At 39.3% G+C, this 18,620-nt stretch overlaps 1 protein-coding gene across 1 annotated transcript in view; it reads left to right on the top strand.

The window, feature by feature from the left end:
* The window catches only part of NCAPG2 (non-SMC condensin II complex subunit G2), a 47,423-nt gene that overhangs the window by 20,488 nt on the left and 8,315 nt on the right, over positions 1–18,620 (top strand). Inside the window, exons 10-21 of the mRNA XM_018572748.1 lie at positions 333–425; positions 525–650; positions 748–927; positions 2,332–2,484; positions 4,019–4,241; positions 5,083–5,204; positions 6,951–7,124; positions 8,764–8,834; positions 8,967–9,120; positions 10,060–10,233; positions 15,148–15,264; positions 16,347–16,484. Of these exons, the coding sequence (XP_018428250.1) occupies positions 333–425; positions 525–650; positions 748–927; positions 2,332–2,484; positions 4,019–4,241; positions 5,083–5,204; positions 6,951–7,124; positions 8,764–8,834; positions 8,967–9,120; positions 10,060–10,233; positions 15,148–15,264; positions 16,347–16,484 (1,725 nt within the window). The remainder of the gene's footprint in view (positions 1–332; positions 426–524; positions 651–747; positions 928–2,331; positions 2,485–4,018; positions 4,242–5,082; positions 5,205–6,950; positions 7,125–8,763; positions 8,835–8,966; positions 9,121–10,059; positions 10,234–15,147; positions 15,265–16,346; positions 16,485–18,620) is intronic.

Genomic DNA, 18,620 nt, shown 5'->3' with positions numbered 1-18,620 from the left:
CCAATAGGGAAACTTTTTTTTTTACAGGAGTGATAAAATACTATTGGCCAATGTATGCATGTAGAGAGGGGTTGGGGGGGATATGTGGAGTTTTTAGCAGACCGAGCTGAATATGCTGCATGGGATTTTAGTATAGCAGAGGAACTCTGTTTTCAGCTTAAACAACAGGTTAGGAGCACACTGGATTTCTGCCTGATCAGCGGTTATCTTTCTGTTCCTGCAGCAGGCATAAGCCCTGGGGAAATGTGCATGCATTGAAGAGTGCAAAATGCTTTAATTTGCATCCGTTTTTGTGGTGAAAAAGTTAACACATAATTTGTTTTTTGCCCTAGATACTAAGCCACTTTCACCAGCAGAAACTGCGTCAAGGTGTGGAGGCCATGCTTTGCAGACTCTACCAGCCTATTATTTGGAGAGGTTTGAAGGTGATGACTTGAATTCTGACCTTGTACAATATAAACTGAATATATATTGTGCCTTGTTCGGTTTCTGTGAAATCATTCTATTGATTGGATTCCACTCAGGCCCCCAATTCAGAGGTCCGATCCAACGCTGCGTTGCTGTTTGTGGAAGTTTTTCCCCTCCGAAATCCAAATATGAACCATGCAGATATGGACAGTGAAATCCAAAAACAGCTTGAGCAACTTTTCGTAAGTGAAGGAAACCTTTTCTGACTGTTTTTCTTTTTATGCTGCATATTTTATGTAACAATTTTTATTGTTGTTTTTTTTTCTTCTACAAATCTAGAATCTCCTAGAAGATCCTCATCCTCTTGTGCGATCCACTGGAGTTCTTGGAGTCTGTAAAATCGCTGCCAAGTACTGGGAGATGATCCCACCAGCTATACTGGCGGACCTTATGAAGAAGATCCTCAGTGACCTTGCTGGCGATATCAGTTCTGCTGATGTGCGCGCTTCCGTATTTAAGGTATAGGTTGTTTAGAGCTTTGGTTATGATAAAGTGGACCTAGATTCAGGCAGCCTTATTGTTCAGTCAGGGTGAGACCTGTCAGATATTAATGGTATGGACACTATAGTAGGCATTCTGCAGTGGCTTTTTTTGCCCATGCTTACTTTTTCATCCAATCCCTATATAGGTATACCTATCGACCTCCTGGCCTATGCTTTAAAGGACTAGTCTAGCCAAAAATGTACCATCTTGCTGGGTGCTAGAATACTTTGATGAACTTGACAAGATCTTTAAATACAGCTATTCCTCACTTAACGACCGAGTTCCGTTCCTACGACCAGGTCGTTAAACGAATTGGTCGTTAAGTGAGGAACTCTATACAGTACTGTACTGCATCATTACATTACTGTATAGCGTTGAAAATACAATGAAAATACTTACCGGGACCCGCAGTGAAGATCGGAGGACATCACTTTCCCGGCGACACGTCACGCTGAAGCGCAAGGTCGGAGGTCGATCGGAGGTCCCTCGTAAGTGCTAGTGGTTGCAAAGCAGGTAAGTCGCTAACCGAGTAATGTCTGTACTGAAAAAAGCAATTCTGTTTTGGGTGGACTTTAAAGTTTCAAAAAATTGTTTTCGGTTTGGAACAGTGAACAAAGTATAGTAGTTTTAGGTCAATGTTATTTTTTTAAATGTAATGTTTTATAAGTATTTAAAACAAACGATATGTGTGTGTGTATATATGTATATATAGATCTATATCTATACATAGATATAGATCTAGATATATATATATATATAAGTGGCCACAGAAAATGATTTTTCCTTTGGGCAAGCAGTCCTCTATGGAAACTGCTCTGACTTGATGAGGCTAGTCTACTAAAGGGGTCAAGAAACATTACTAAGTTAAGATTCACTTGAGTTATTCTATTATGTGAAAAGCAAAGTCCCCTTTATTTTATCTGCACATGATTGGGTATTCACAGTGAAAAGAGCTACAATTAAGTAAAAATTGTCAATGCCATAAGTAAATTGTTTGCCTGTCACTTGTGTTTATACATTTCAGGTGGCACAGTTGACCTCTATAAACAGCAAAAACAAATAATAAAAAAAAAAACCTGTAAAAGATAAAAAGGAGCCTAAAGCTTCACCTTCTGTCTGGATGTCAGAATAAATAATATTTATATGAAATATTTCTTATATATTTAAACATTTAATTTTTTCAGTCTTGACTATAAGAAAAAAAATGTGTGACACCACAATATAAATAACAGTGAAAGAGTGTAATGACTACAGAGGGATACTAATAATTCTTTATTACAGGGTGCCTCAATATCATCAATTTTGGAAAGCAATGCAAATTTTGGTTCAGCTGTGCTTTAACACTAACCTTAAAATGAATTTTGTTGAATTCTGTTTTAGTCTCTGACAATACTTCTGGAGAACAAGTTAAGTCATCCACTGTTAGAGCAAATGCTGCCATCACTAAAGTACAGTCTCCATGATAATTCAGAGAAGGTCCGAGTGGCTTTTGTGGATATGCTGTTGAAGATAAAGGCTGCCAGAGCTGCTAAGGTATAGCATTATTGTAAAGAGACACACACAGATCTTATCTAGTTTTAAGATGTACCATTATTACAGAAGTATTCACATATGTTGGTCCTAGAGGTACATTTGACATAGAAACCTGTCCACACACTTCCTGCTGCTATTTCTTGGGGGCTATTGAAATCGTGGAATGCAGAGAGCTTGCGTCCCGGGGACAAGTATCTCTCCTAATCTGCAGGTAATTGTAGCATGTACGATTACTTGTGTACTGCCGCTGTCACCCTGTCATTAACTTGAATGGGCACAGCGGCTGCATTGGAATGGACACATATGAGATTCCTGCTGGAAGAATCTGCAGGTTCTTGCTGCAGGAATCCCCAGATGTCCGTGTGCATGAGGCCTTATTCATAAAATGTGAATATAAACTGGCCGAAATTCGCACATTGTGTGCCGCTGCCGACACCCTTTCAGCCGCAATCCCTTGATCAACTGATCGAACGAGCTGGTCGGAAAATCTTGGAACAAAAAGAGCCAGCAGCCAATAAGCTGCTAGCTCTGTTCGGGTATTCTGATGGCGGCCGCCATCAGAATACGATGCAAACAGCGGGAGATTCTTCAATCAGCAACCTTTAGTGTTGATGGAGGAATCTGTAATATTTTCTTCCTTCAGGCTGTGGGTTGAAAATATTAAAGAGAATATATTAAAGTGTATGGCCAGCTTTATCCTCAGTTCATGAACTTCCTTCAAAGAAATGTCTGGGCCCTTATCTAAAGCAGCTGAGTTGTGGTGGAAGGGTTGTTAGGGGAGCTATTTAGATAACTAAATATGTATCTGTGACATCTATCACACCGATAATCAGCCCTCTGCTATACTGCTGCAGACCGACAGCACCCCCCACATCCTGCCCCATACGAGTAAGTGGAAACAAGTCCTCTTTCTGCTGGAAAACCTCATATACTGAACATTGCCTATAATTTGCCCCCAGTTCCTGCAGAGATTTTGGTTTTGCTGTTTTGTTTTTTAAGGGCATATTTACTTTAAAACCCCAATAATGCAGAATCTGTGGAGCACAATAATTCATAAACTACAGCACAAATGCAAACTGGTTCATTTAAGTTAATTATGCTATAGGTTATATGGGATTGCGTTCTAGGCATAAGACACTATGCAGTTTGTTTCCTGTGAGCAGAGTAAAAACACAGACCTTGGAAAAATGCTTTTATCTCGCCATTAAGGTATTTGAACAGGTGTTCTTTCACCTACTGTTTTCACAGGCTAGCTCACAAGGACCGCTTTAAACACAAACATATTGTTGTACTACTTGGAGTAACCCACATAGAACCACACTGGCCATATAAGTGTTTGGCTGATATACTCCATAGGATCCACTTGCTTACTATATTTTGTTTACTATGGGCTTAATCTGGAATGAGCCACCACAGGTTTTACAAATTGTATCGTGTGTCTCTTGAGGATCTAGCTTTGTATTTTATATATCAGAAAGATCCACAAGTTTTGAGTATTTTGATATAATTTCCTTTTTTGTCTCCTCCTTTCCAGTTCTGGAAGATTTGCCATATGGAGCACCTGCTAGCCCGACTTGAAGTCGATTCCCGCCCTGTATGTCGACGCATTGTCAATGTGATGTTTAACTCTTTCTTTCCTGTCAATGAGCCAGAGGAAGTCTGGTGTGAGCGGTGTGTGACACTCATACAAATGAACCCGGGGGCTGCCCGGAGGTTTTATCAGTATGCCTATGAACATACTGCCCCCACTAATATTGGTAAGCATGACACACTGTAATGTTTTATATGTGTGTTTTTTTACACACACACACACAGATTCCAATATCCATGTAAGCCAACAATATTGTGGCACTAGTGAAAGGTTTATTAGCAAATTGTTCATATCCACGTATAATAACAAATCATTGAAACGGCTACAGTTACAGGCCATATACCCGATGTCAGGCCAAATGCAAACCCCATGTCAGGCCAAATCACAACCAAAGTGATGTAACGCATAGCGAAGCATTTAATTTAGCTCTGCAATACTGAAATAAATTAACGTATGGGTATTACAAAGTCTCAAACACATCTGAAAGATACACAGTATATACACAATATCGTCATTGGTGCAAATATTCCATAAATCATGCAAATCCTAATTTTGATCGTGAACCTGTAAAGTAATATATTGTATTGCAAAAATAAATCAAAACTAACATTTAACCCTTTTGGTTAAGCAGTATTTCATTTAAAGATCCATTCAACCTCTCTACGGTAGAAGTTCCTTTCTCTTTTACCCCTTCTTATGTGTTTGGGTATACGTTTTTTAGTGATCGAATACTTGTGAGGAGCGGTCCATTCTTTAACTGTTTAAGTTGTTTCACTGGCATATTATAACCCACACGGTCATTTGATCAGATAAATCACATAGCTAGTTTACCATGTGTCGAAATCTTTGCTTTTAATACTCCTACCAGTATGTGGCTGAGAAAATGATTCACATTTAGTTAATTTGGAACAGTGGGCACAGCTTAAACATGTATCTGCTGATAAATAATACACTGGCACACACATTTAATTTAAAATGTTATAACATTGTCCGTGTTATATCTACAGCTAAGCTGATGCTCAACATACGGCGCTGTCTGAATGACTGCCTGCAGAGGAACATTTGCAGTGAAAATGAGGAGAATGAAGAGGACAATGAAAATGATGGCAATAACAAGAAAAATAAAAGTGTAAGTAGGATTATTCTAACCAGACACCATCACCAAGTGATGTTTTCTGAACTTTCTAAGGATAGTTGGCGAAATATAAATTTTTTATTAACATTACAACAAAATCAATCCATGCCAAACCGCTCATAGGATAGTTTAGACTGGATTATTGTATCACACTGTTTGCCAAACATTATCAGATATGTAGCACTTTTATAATCTTTGCAGAGCAGTGGTAAGCACAACCTGTACAGATAAATGTTACCATTGACCTACATAACTACAGCACCGCCTGAGCTGTACTGGATGTCACTGTACCGTATTCATCCAAAAACCTACTTTTTTCCAGCTTCTATGAGGTTTTGGAGTTTTTTTTATTTCCATCCTTGCACCTACCGTTTGGAGAGTGCCAGTATCATATAAGTACAGAATTCTGCACATTAAAAGCCATGCTCCTTTTACTGCCTGTCCCCCCATATTAAAATAAGTATAGTCTTCTACGAGGCAACCATGATGAGGCAGCACAGTGGCATAGTGGTTAGCACTTCTGCCTTGTAGCACTGAGGGTCCCTGGTTTGGATCCTGGCCAGGTCACTATCTACAAGGAGTTTTGCATGTTCTCCCTGTGCGTGCGTGGGTTTCCTCCCACACTCCAAAGACATGCTGGAAGGTGGTTAGTTGGCTCCTATCTAAATTGGCCCTCGTACGTATGCATGTGAGATAGGGACCTTAGATTCTAAGCTCCTTGAGGGCAGGGACTGACGTACACACAGCACTGTGTATAGCGCCGCGTAAAAATTGATGGCGCTGTATAAATACCAATAATAAATAAATAAATCCTGATGTGTACAGTGAACATGGGTAATAGCTGTGTCACATGACCCTTTAAAGGGCCGCTATCACAAAAAAATACTCTATTCTGATCACTGTATGCAGGCAATACTGATGCGTGTATGCCGCATAGCTCATTATATAGTTATAGTATTAAGTAGATTTTTTTTTTTCCACATTTTCTGTTCATGCAAAGCATGTTGTGCAGTGAACATGACAAGAGTTGGGACGATATAACACTACTTGCAATGACCACCTTTTAATTACAAGGCTTAAAGAAGAACTCTGGGCAAAAGTTGTATTAACCCTTACAGTGGGGCTTCCCGCGCATTTCAAGGGTTAAGTGCTCGTTTTTGTATAGTTCTTTTTAAAAAAAAGTTATACTCGCACGCATCACCGAGCTGGCTGCCTCCTTCTCCAGTCACTGAAGCTTCTCTTATACACTGCAGCATTGGAATGTTCCTCTGCGTCCTCACGTCTATACACCGTGTTTTAGGACATGATGATTTATGGGACCTTAGGCTGCTGCAACAGAGGGGGGGAGGCTCCAGGGACCGGTCTAAGAACAAGCTGGCTATTGGGATCGGATGAGTATAACTTAACCCTTGCAGTGAGAACGAAATCCCTCCAACAGAGCACTGGACAGCAAAAAAGCTCAACAAGGTTCTAATCCTTCCCCTTTCTTTCCAAAACAAAATAAGTGTTAGATAAACATTTACTTTAGATTTTTTTTTTTTACCTGTTGCTGCAATTGCTCAAACACCACCAGCAGTTTTTTTTCTCCTTTTGATAAATGTTTTTACAGTCTAAATAAATAAAAAAAAAAAAAACACAGAAATGTACAAAAGTATCATGTTGCCAACTTGAATATGAAATAATTTACAGGCATCCATGGTTGCCCCTGGAATAATGAGAGTTTGTACTGGTTGATTCTAGGTCCTGGAAAATGTGCTGTCCAAAGAAGATACAACATCTATGGCCAGTTTACTGGAGATTGTAGTGATTATGTGGAGAAGTATCAGAAAAGCTCTGGATCATAATGTGGAGGCTAAAAACTACACAATCAGCAAATTTGCCTCTGTGCTGCCGGAGTATTTCAGGGTATTTAAGGTAAGGACAAAGAAAACAATATACGTTACAAAATGACTTCTGACTTAAGCTAAAAGAAAGCACCTTCTAGTTTAATGCTACTTTTTCTTTTCTTTATTGGAGTCTGACTAGTGCATGTAAAAGTGTGTTCTATGCACATGCTGCTAATTATTTTACTGTATACCATATTTACATACATTTATTTCCATAAATACTTATTCCATCCAGTTCAGTGCTGTAGCTGTTGAATCACGTGCTGGTTTTAAAGACTTTAATAGGTCCACTCTCTCCTGCAAATAACTTATTAGATCCCACGTAGTTCCCAGTATATGGTCCCATGCAGTAATAGGGTGGGGGATGGCTTGCACTGTAGGAGTGCAACATCCCCACCACAATCTCACACTACAATACTAGTGTAGTCACTGGGAGTCTGTTTAAACAGCCCCGATGCTGGCGACGTACACTGTACGTCGTCAGTCACGAAGGGGTTAAAGCATCTGACGAAATCTTTACTTGGGATTGAGGATTAAGTCTTTCACAGTTTTCAAGGCAGCAGTGCTAACCATTCACCCAGCCAAGGTGTAAATTCACGGTGTCTTTTTTGTAATTCTGTTGTGCTGTTTGCTCTGCAATTGAGTGCCCGTTCAGTTGTCTTCGTGTCGGTGTCATCCACTGTTTTACATCTATATCTCATCATTTGTTTGGCATATAAAAATGAAAACTGTTCTGTTTAATGTATAATACTATGGATTTCTGGATTACTACATTCTGTGTTTTGCACAACAGCCTTGTTATAAATAGTACTTATATCTACATCACATACAATGTGGGGCATATTTAAAGTGCACCTGTGCCCAGACTATAGATAACATTTTACATATTCTTTACAAGCAGTAAAATGTTTATCCCTGAACTTTCTAGCTGTAGGTACTGTGAAGTAATTCATGTGCATAGTCTGAATACAGGTTCTTTTTAAGTAACCTTACATCCCAACTCCACTTCAAAAGAAAAAAATCCATTGCCCAGCATGCGTTAAAACAAAATAACAGCTTATGCTGCAACACTTCCATCCTTTCCAGCGTTGTCACTCTGGAGACTCCCTGTTCCCTCCTTTAACTTCTGCTGGTCTTTTGGGTTGAATAATGCCCAGCATCCCTCAGTCCACTTTCTGTGGTCATCATAAACCCGCCTTCTGTAGGTGCATCATCATGCTGTCCTGGTCTGACAGTACTGGTTTACACACTTCATTACAAAAGCACCATTCTGCACTGTAGTAAAGGACTTCCCTCCGTTGAGAGAAAGAGGAAGAGCATCCTGCACATCAAGTAACCAAAGACAGCTGGAGAAAAAAAGTATATGACTTCTCCCCTGTGCATTATAAAAAAAAATAGGAGAAGGAGGTCAAGCTTGGTGCCCTACCTGGTATTCAGATTTAATTCAATTTTGAAACTTCAACATGCAGTCAAGTTTGTTGTTTGGTACATATGATGAAACCTGACTGGATTCTGTGAACAGCGTTTATGATTATGATCCATTGTTCATATATTAGCCTCCATTGTTTGTTTTATTTTGTTTTGTATGATTTGTGCCTAAAATGTGACATTGCCTCTTGTAGAACCTTCATATATTCACTTAGCTGTAAATGTAATCCCACTTACAGGATGATCGCTGCACTGTACCATTAATAATCTTGGCTTCCTTTATGCCCCCATCGGCCATCCCAACATTCAGGTAGGCATCACTTTCAGCCCTCCATCTTACTAACACATCTGGTGTAATAAGCCATAACATTTTGTTTGCCAACTGTGTACTGTTCAAGTTTATTTATGCTCTATGTCCATTTCTTCACCCAAAATCTCTTAGCTGTTCTGTATTGTCCAAGTTGAGGAATTTAAATAATGAGGCTGAAGAAAACAAATACTCTTCACTCATTGACTGCTTGTGTCGCTGGGGGCAAGTTGGTCACCTCCTGGAGCTAATAACAGACTGGCTTTCTGAGGCTTTGCCAGAGAAGAAGGTAATGCTTGTGTGTTGCCCATACATTGTACAATAAATGATGGAACTTTTCAAGCAATCATTCACTCAGAAAACAATTATTTGACACATCAGAGGAAGATGGAATTATCTGGCATTTCCAAGGGCCAATCATTCCTTATCTAGAACAATATTTGTTTCATGACTTTATCCCATTCAGTCGGTTTCTGGTTTCTGAAAGATACAATTCTTTTATCAGACTCATCTGTAATATGGAATATTTGTGTTTTAGAATATGATCAGCAAAATCTCTCCCTTGAAGTACTGCTAAACGTGACCCTGTCAGCAACAAATATTGTATAGTCTTCATGACTAAAGCTGGACATACACCTATCAATTTTTTTTGCTCAACTCGCGGGCTGAACAGAAAAAAAATGATGCGATTCCTCCATCGACACAGACAGCGTGTCGATGGGGGAATCTCTGCTGTTTGCATTGTATTGGCTTCTCATTGGCTGCCGGCTCTATTTGCACGAAGGTTTTCCAGCTGGCTCCTTCGATCAGCTGATCGAAGAATGTCGGCTGAAAGGGAGCCGACAGCCCACACACACTGTGCGAATTACGGCCAGCACATTAAAAACCGTCCAAAATTTGGGCCAGTGTATGGGCACCTCAAGATGCTGGCTCTATAGATTGAGCATGCAATGGTCCTGTTTCTTTTTGATATACACATAGGATAGTTTGTTAAAAAGTAGATAAAGTGTTAGTGCTACTTAATAACACACAAGCTTTCAGTTTGCTGCCTGCACTACTAAACCATGAGCACTAGTGACCATTTGGGGGGGAGGGGGGGGGCTATGCCCTGTATGTTACCCTATCCTTTTTTTATTATTATGTTAACCTTTTTTTTTGCTATAATAATAATAATGCACCTTGCCAAACACACCTGCTGAATGTCTATATTTATTTCTTACTTTCCTAGAAAAAAAAAGATTCTACACGTAAAGTGCGTATCCAGGATACCATGGAGTGCAAACCAGACTTGGCTTTTAAATATATTGAATATCTTTTGACCAAAAGCATGAACCGAGATTGTCTACTGGCTGCACAAACAAACAAATTAAATAACTTATTCAAACAGCTGGAGCTTGTCAAGGTGAGCTCCAAGTATTCATTGTTGGTTTATTAATGTATATGCTTTTGAAAAATGTGCTAGGCCTTACACGGCTATACAAAGATCTCCATGCATTAAAGGGCCAAGATACCATTATTTGGACTTGACTAGGTACCCAACATAGGGGTACATATACAACACAAAGCTGCAGCAGAGTACTGTAGAACTTAAGGCACTGCTATTGTCCAAAATGAGAAGACTCTTAACAGGGTTATTCACAAAAGGGTGAAGAGTTTGGAGAAGGCAGGAGAAGTGAACAATCTAGGACAACATAGCTCAACTGGAAAGTGAGCTGAATTGGTGAATTTTTCCAAATCAGCTATGTTGTCCTAGATTGTGCTATTCTGTGAATAACCCTGTAAGTGTCACTGGATAATGTGTCAAGAGGACAATGTGAACTGAAATGTATTTATATTTTCCAGCATCTTTGTATATTATAATTACCACTTTTCTTAACTTTATTGCTCAAATGTTAATTCCTGCAAAGCCCAGGTGCTGCAGATGAAAATGTGTCCTTGCTTGTACACATAAGGTAATATACAGAGTTAAAAGGAAACCTGTCCTTATTTATATATGAAGGCTGTCATTGCTGATCTGAATATGCTATGTGCTAAGCTGTTGTGGAGATGCTCTGGTTTCAGTGCTTTCTAAATGACACAATTAGTATGCATTAGGGTTGTACAGATACCAAGTTCAGTACTCGGTACGAGTACATATACCGATACTTTTGAGCTCCAAGATTAGACTAGAGAAAAATTCAAAAGTTAGGAGGCAGCTGTCATTTGTAAGGAGCACATGGAGCTCCTGGGATTTGTACATCTCTGTTTTAATGTACGATTTTGTTTTTATACATATACCGTATATACTCGAGTATAAGCCGAGATTTTCAGCCCATTTTTTTGGGTGAAAAGTGCCCCCCTCGGCTTAAACTCGAGTCAGCGCCAGCAATTATATATGTATTGTCTGCACTGTATTAGCAGTATATACTCTATATAGAGTATATACTGCTAATACAGTGCAGACAATACATTTACAATTATACTAACATGAATGTATTAAATGATCTGTATGTAGCCCTGTACTATGGATCATTTAACCCATTCATGTTAGCAGAGGATCATTGTAAATGTATTGTTGCAGGCACTCTATATGTACATGTACTATATACTACATATAGAGTGCACTGAACAATAGATTTACAATTATCCTCTGCTAATATGAATGGGTTAAATGATCCGTAGTACATGATATGTAGCCCTGTACCCCCTTTTCCACTTACAGAGCTAGGTTATTTTTCTTTTAAATAAATATTAATGTAATTTTATTGGTATCTATCTACCAGTAGCTGCCTCATTTCCCACCCTCGGCTTATATTCGGGTCAATACTTTTTCCCAGTTTTTTTTTGCTAAAATTAGGTACCTCGGCTTATATTCGGGACGGCTTATACTCGAGTATATACGGTAATAAAATTGATGCACAGATACCAGTTTTGCGAGTACAAGTACTGGTACTTACGAGTACTGATACATTTTTGTTGTCATGTGACAGTTTTTCTAAAACAATACAGACTAATGATTTCAGGACAGTGGTGGAGTGCCAGAGCCAGGTCCCAGCTGCAACCTCTGCAACCCCGGTAGTTCTCATGAAAATGCCAAGTATCTGCACTGGTACTTGAAAAGTATCTGTGCATCCCTAGTATGCATAACTGGACATCTGAGCTTAGCTGCTGCATGCTTGTTCTGCATGCTGTTGATCAAAAGCACTGAAACCAAACAGCCAGCATTTTCAGAAAGAGGTCAGCTTACATAGTTCTTATGACATATGCACTTTAAGCTAGTCAATGACATTTAAATGGATAATTGGTACATTCTAAATACTGAATTCGTTTATAAACTTTCTTAGATCAACTGGGCATGTTCTAGAAAATCTGTTCTAACATTGCGCCCAAAGACCACTAGTTTTCTGACTGTTCCTGGCGTCAATAGTCCCTGACATAGAACAAGCATTTCTAGTTCCCTCGAGAATGAAGAGGAGGTGCCTGCTGTTCCACATGGAATCTGATTGGATCATTAAGTTGTATCTAAAGCCAAAACTTTGTTTTAAATTTAAATTTTAGATAGAGTAAAGATTAAACCCCCCCGGGTTTTTTTGCTGTCTGTCTCATTGAAAAGAATTTACATCCCTGCCCCATGTACACAATAGGAAGCAGGAGGAAATCTCTCCAAAGTGGAAAACATCCTCTTAGGGGTCACAATGGAAATTGTACCCATTGGAAGGTTTCTCCTCCTATATTCCTCCCAGTGACAACTCAGAATAAACTGTTTTATCACGTGACAATGGTTACCTGGACAAATGGTGAGGGTGCATTTCCACAGCGGCGACACAGACAGTAGTACAAATTTGCTGTTTGCTTTAATCTTTGTTGTGTAATATAAATTCAAAGATGATTTACTGACTATTCTTGAGAACTGGACACAAGATATGTACAGAACCTCATTCCAGGGTAACAATCAAATTTGTTTTATGTTTGATGCGATTTTACTTTCATTACACTGTCAGTCCATGTTCACTGCTGGGAAACTTTCATTTACCAGCGGCTTGGCAGAAAATGATTGTATAACATTTTGCTGATGGTTATCACACTATAGGATTCCCAAAACTAAAATATGAAACCTTTACTGGAAGTGTGTTTACCATCAGTTAGTGATCAGTACTAAAGTACTTCTAGACACAGGATGTTTCTAAAACTCGCAGATTTGTTGCCCCTTTCCTGCAAAGAATTAGAAGGTATTTGCGAGGAGCATTTAATCAGATGTCTCGCCTCCTTTGGATTGGCCCAATCCTTTCATTTTTTTTCAGCAATTACTTGATCTGTAATATTTGTTTTTAGTGCTAAAGCATGTTTAAAAAAAAAATGTTTTTGCGGTGACTTTCAGTTGCTCATTGACATGTTATTAAAGGGACCATATAGCAATTTTGTATATATTTTCCTTTTGTTATAGTCAGGAGTAAAATTAAAGATTTTAGTAGTCTGGTAAATATGAAATATTGCATATGAACATTATGCCTTCTCATTTTCAGTCAACCAAGGATACTCTGTGCTCTTTTTCACCTTTCATCTGCATGTAATTGTGCATAGAACAAATACCTGCGTATCGCGAGAGATGGTTGTCCTTGGAGAGAGAGGGTGTCCAGGGGGCAAGTTCCATGTATGATAGCATGCAGACAGTCATAAAACAGATGCAGCCGGTGTCAGCCTGTTATTCACTTGAATGGGCACAGCTGCCCTGCCGCAGAAATCCCCATTCACAGCTTCGATCAATATATGGAATAGTTCAAGCTCAAATTTACACACACAAGTAAATAAGTCAGACCAGATTAACCCACACCAATCTCATATCAATTAGAGACAGAGCATCTGAAAGTAAACCAATTCTCCTGTGCACTCTTTAGAATTGGGGTTCTTAACATTTTAGGATTAAAATTCCCCAATATGTCCCCATGCCCTTTTCTCCAGACTGATGAAATCATCGTCTTGGGTACCAGTACATGTTCAAAAAGATGTTAATAGCTTGGGTTTTTTTTTCTTTACATATGGATAGCTAGGGACAAAACAACTGAAAGAAAAATCCTAAGGATTTTATCATATTAATATAAATGCATGTAAAAAAAGGGGCAAGACCCAATACGCAATCTAGCCATAAAAAACCACAGCTAGGTTTTTTTATGGTGTTTTTGTATAATCAGAACGTGGAATTGAGGTTTAGTTACTGAAAATGTTACTCTCATGGCATCTGACACATCAAGTCGATGTCACAACTTCAACTTCAGGTTTAATTTAAAAAACAAACAAACCTTATTTAATCAAGTTGTTATACAGAAAAGAAACGTTTTGTCATCTGTTGCAATACACTTACTAAAGCAAGGAGAGAATATACATTGAAATGTCAAAGACAGATAAGACATACAAGAGTTTATACAGGTTTAAATATAAAGGCGGAAACCTCACACCCCAAAAACTAAACGCAAGAACAGTGCAAACACCAAATATATACCACAAATTACGGACATAGAGAGCCAAACATAACTAACACATTGCACCATGACCCAGTCCACCCTAAAGAAATCCAGACTAGATCAGAGTTGTACTTAGATCCAGTCCCATACCCCCTTTATTCGGTTCTCATACCCTCAAAAGGTTTTGATACCCCCAGTAAAGAACCCCTGCATTTAAAGATCCATAGTGGTCTGTGACTAAGGTGTCATTGGTGCACATTATTTTGTAAAATGTATTTAAAGGAGAACTATGGGGTTAGTGTTTTTCCCCATAGTTCTCCTTGGGGTAACGGGAGGACACAAACTAGCGTCCTCCCGTCACCCTAAGCTCAGTATACCGCGAGCTACAGCTCGTGGTATACTGAGACCCCGCACCTGGAGCGGATCCCGACTTAGATGACGGGATCCGCCCAGCTGCGTGAGTGACAGCTGGCTCTGCCTATCTAGAGGCAGAGCCAGCTGTACCCGCCCCCTCCCCGTCCGTTCCGCCAGTCAGCGCTGGCAGATCGGAGCGGGGAGAGGGGAATACAGCCCCTCCCCCTGTCACGGCAGAGAGCCGTGACAGGATCGAGAGGGGAGGGAACCCGGTATGTTTTCCCTCACCTCCCGATCTACTGAGCAGACCTGTGACAGTCTCATTGTCACAGGTCGGCTTAGAACTATGACGTGAGTGGAAATCACTCATCTCATAGTTCTCCTTTAAAATAGTAGAAAAAAATCCAAAATTTAATTTTAAAATCTTGTATACATTGAAAAAGTTAAAATGTACTATTTTAATTACATTTGTATTTGTAGTATTTGCTCTGGTAAAAAAATGATCGTTTGTCTTTGCATTTTAGGAGGTTCTGTGGTCCTTCATGAAGCCATCTGAAGGAGTGACTCCCATTCTTAGCCAAGAAACTTCCCTGAGGGCCTTTAGTCTTTACTGCAGGCTCAGTATCCACCTCCAAAACAAGGTAATCCTCCTTTTTGTTTTGTGTGTAAGGATATACGGAACATAGGAAGATACTTCTGCTTTCAGTTAAAAAAAATGGGGAAATCCATGTCAATAATTCCCAAACTATATCTGACTTAATTTATGTGGAGAATTCGATCCGCCAATTGCTTCAAAGTGAAATCTAGCATGTTCTGAGTTGTTATTGCACTGTTCAACCTCATTTTATGTGACGTAAACATGCTTACGCTTTTATATTTGTGTTATTCTATTAAATGTAGTGCCTAGCAGATGCATTCACATGATTGCATAGAAAAAGTTTTTAAAAAATACCAGTATTCATGAATTACTTTATAACAAATTGTAGGCGGAGGGGAAGCATCTACACTGTGTTTTTTCTTTATAGACTGGTGAAGGGTTTTATTTGATTTATTTTTGCTGTCTGTATCTCAGAGATGGGGAGATTTCTTTTCACTTCCTGTCTGGGAGTAATAGGACATCTCCTTTTTAGAAAAATGTCACAGAAAGAGGTTCCCCCAATGGAAGATTTCACCTCCTGTTTTTTGATTTTTCCCATCACTTTTTTTTTTCTCTGGTATCAATGATCACCAGTACAAACCTGACAGGGATGCTAGTCAAGCAGTAATCGGTATTTTAAAGATTGTCATCCATACATATGGTGAAGCAATACGAAAGCATCTGCATCACGCTTTGCTGAGCACATACCTTATCTTGCCAGTTCCATAGCTGGGTGGATAATGCTCGGGTGGAACACACTTGTATTTCACAATGTAACAAGGAAATTAGGTGTACACTTTATAAGGCTAAGAAACCCAATGTCTCATATTCATGGAATGGTTTGTGTGATACAGTTTTGCAATCACTACTATTAAATGCACACATATTTGCTGCCATACCGGGTATTTTTGTCTCCTCGCAGATTCCAGCATTTCATAGTCTGACACTGTCAAACTTGATCATGTGCTTGTTCTGCTAAATTATTATAAAATGTGAAACTGGGCATTCTACACTGAAATTGTGGAACAGAATCCATGTAGCAGTGCATCTAAATCTTACATATGTGTTTTTTATTCTGTTGTGTAGTTCAGTTCAGAAGGAAGAACTTACTTGTCAATGTTGGAGGATACTGGTGGTTGGATTGAAAGTCAGATTCTTGGAATACTTGGAAGCAGTGAGCCCCTCACAGAGCAGCAGGGTAAAATGGCTCAACTGATCCTTCAGGTGAGATCACATTTATCATGAGTAAAACCTTTCCAGCCAAACATGTCTGCTTTATGTGTGGTGATGCTAGCTTTGTTTTTAAGAGGTACCTCAATTACATTTTTTTATTAATTCGTGCACTTTGAAAAGTGAACACAAAATGCCTGTGAATAACATTAAACATCTTGTCCAACACTAACGCTCAAAATCAGCAGGGCCAACAATGCACCATATAAATCTGAAGCCAGCACTCTTTCAACACTGTATTAAAGGTAGAGATGTCAATAGCATATATATGCAGCAAATCTATGTGGAAGCCACACTGCCCTGTCAAGGCCCCTCTATATAGTGTGATCCCTAATCTAACAAAGCTTCCAACCTGCGAAATGCACAGCAATAAATCGATTGAAGGCAGGTATTTCTGGAAGTAAACAATTCCTGCTTAACCCCTTAGCGACTATGTATACTGTAAGTCCCTGTCACTAAGTGCCCAAATAACTGCTCACATACACTGTACCTGAGCAGCTGTTTGGGCTCCCTGAATGCCGCTAACCGCTAAGATCAGCGGTTACCATTCATTAATGGATGCCTCACTAACGAGGCATCCATTAATGAAAGTTTTAAGCTTTTTCAGACACCTGATCCCTTTTAGTGATTGGGTGTCTGGCAGTGATAGGAGTGCGGTGTGAACCGCACTTCCTATCACTGTTAAGCAGCTGTACAGAGCAGGGTGAGCAAATCCCAATCTGTACTGGCTTTTTGTTAAATGTTTCAGCATGGAAGTCTTTAGTGACATCTGACCTGACATGCTGCAGTGCATGTCAGTCTTAGTGTCACTAAGGTTATTAATGGCTATTCCTAAATTTGGAGCAGCCTAATTATAACCAAAAATTTATTAAATGATCAAGCAGACAGTGAAATCCATTCGCAATGCAATGGATGCTTGATATAATTAACAAGCCAGGAGCAAAAGTGCAGAATAGCGGTTTCACCCTAAGGGATAATTTTTTATTTATCATGACGGTGATGTTCAAAATGTTGTCGCTGTCACTAAGTTTCACACCTTGTGTGCCATCTGTCTAACCTGGTGACCGCTATTAGCTGGGAAAACAATTTAAATGTTAGGCCTTGTTCACACCAAATGCAGAGCAGATCTGCATGAGTTAATGCACACGCAGTGCAGTGGGTTGTGCCGCGTTTTTTATGCGTTCCGGGACGTTTTTGGTTAAAAATAAATCTATATATATTTTTAGTTTAAAATGGGCTTTCAGTGCGTTCCAGGGTGTTTGCATGCGTTTTTGATGCGTTCCTGAGCAGGTAAAATAGGGCTTGCTGCTGTTTTTTTACCTGCTCTGGAACGGAACGCTGCGATGTGAACTGGAGCTAAAAATACCATTGGAATACATTGGACGCAGTTTTGCTCCGGTCTGTAACTGCTCTGCTCCTGGAACGCGCTTGGTGTGAACAAGGCCTAAGCGTTCAGTTTTAGCCTGAAAAGTTTCTGAAATCCTAGGCATGTGAGGTGTTTCTGAATAAAGGACAAATAAATGAATTAATTTTAATGCATTTTTTAGCTGTGCTATTTAAAAAAAAAAATAATCAAAACTGGGGGAAAAATTGTTTTCTTTACATTTTGTTTTCCTCATTTTTTTTCAATATTTTAGTCTTACTAAATGAGGGGTTTGGCACACACATGTGATATACAGTAAATATATAGCCCTATGTGTCATCTAAAAAAAGATATATACTATGTGTGGGTGCACATAGAAGGAGAGTATATTACTGCCGTGAAAGAAACACACAGCAAAAATGTAAAAAGTGCTTCAGTCATTAACAAATGGAAACTGAAACAAAGCTCAATGAAAGGGTTAAAGTTGCAGATGCACACTAAAAGCACACAGGCAGCTGAAGACCTCCAGTATGTCCCTGCAATTAATAATGAACTTTTTAGAGCAAGGTACATGTTTCCAGGACACTTACTAGCCAGTCAACAAAGGAATTTCACACTGTGTATGAGTGTCCAAGGAAAGGGTAACAGTCGTGACAGTCACAGCCAAACTAACTAAAATTCAACATCCTGTCCTGCATTATCACCCAAAATCAGTGTAGTGGGGTGCGTGGCCAATGGTGGCACCATACAAATCTAAACCAGAAATA

Source organism: Nanorana parkeri, unplaced genomic scaffold, assembly GCF_000935625.1.
Source record: "Nanorana parkeri isolate BGI_ZX_2015 unplaced genomic scaffold, ASM93562v1 scaffold2119, whole genome shotgun sequence".
In the NCBI taxonomy this organism is placed as follows: Eukaryota; Metazoa; Chordata; class Amphibia; order Anura; family Dicroglossidae; genus Nanorana; species Nanorana parkeri.
The sequence above is the reverse complement of the archived record's forward strand: the minus strand, read 5'-3'. Positions and strand labels throughout refer to the sequence as shown.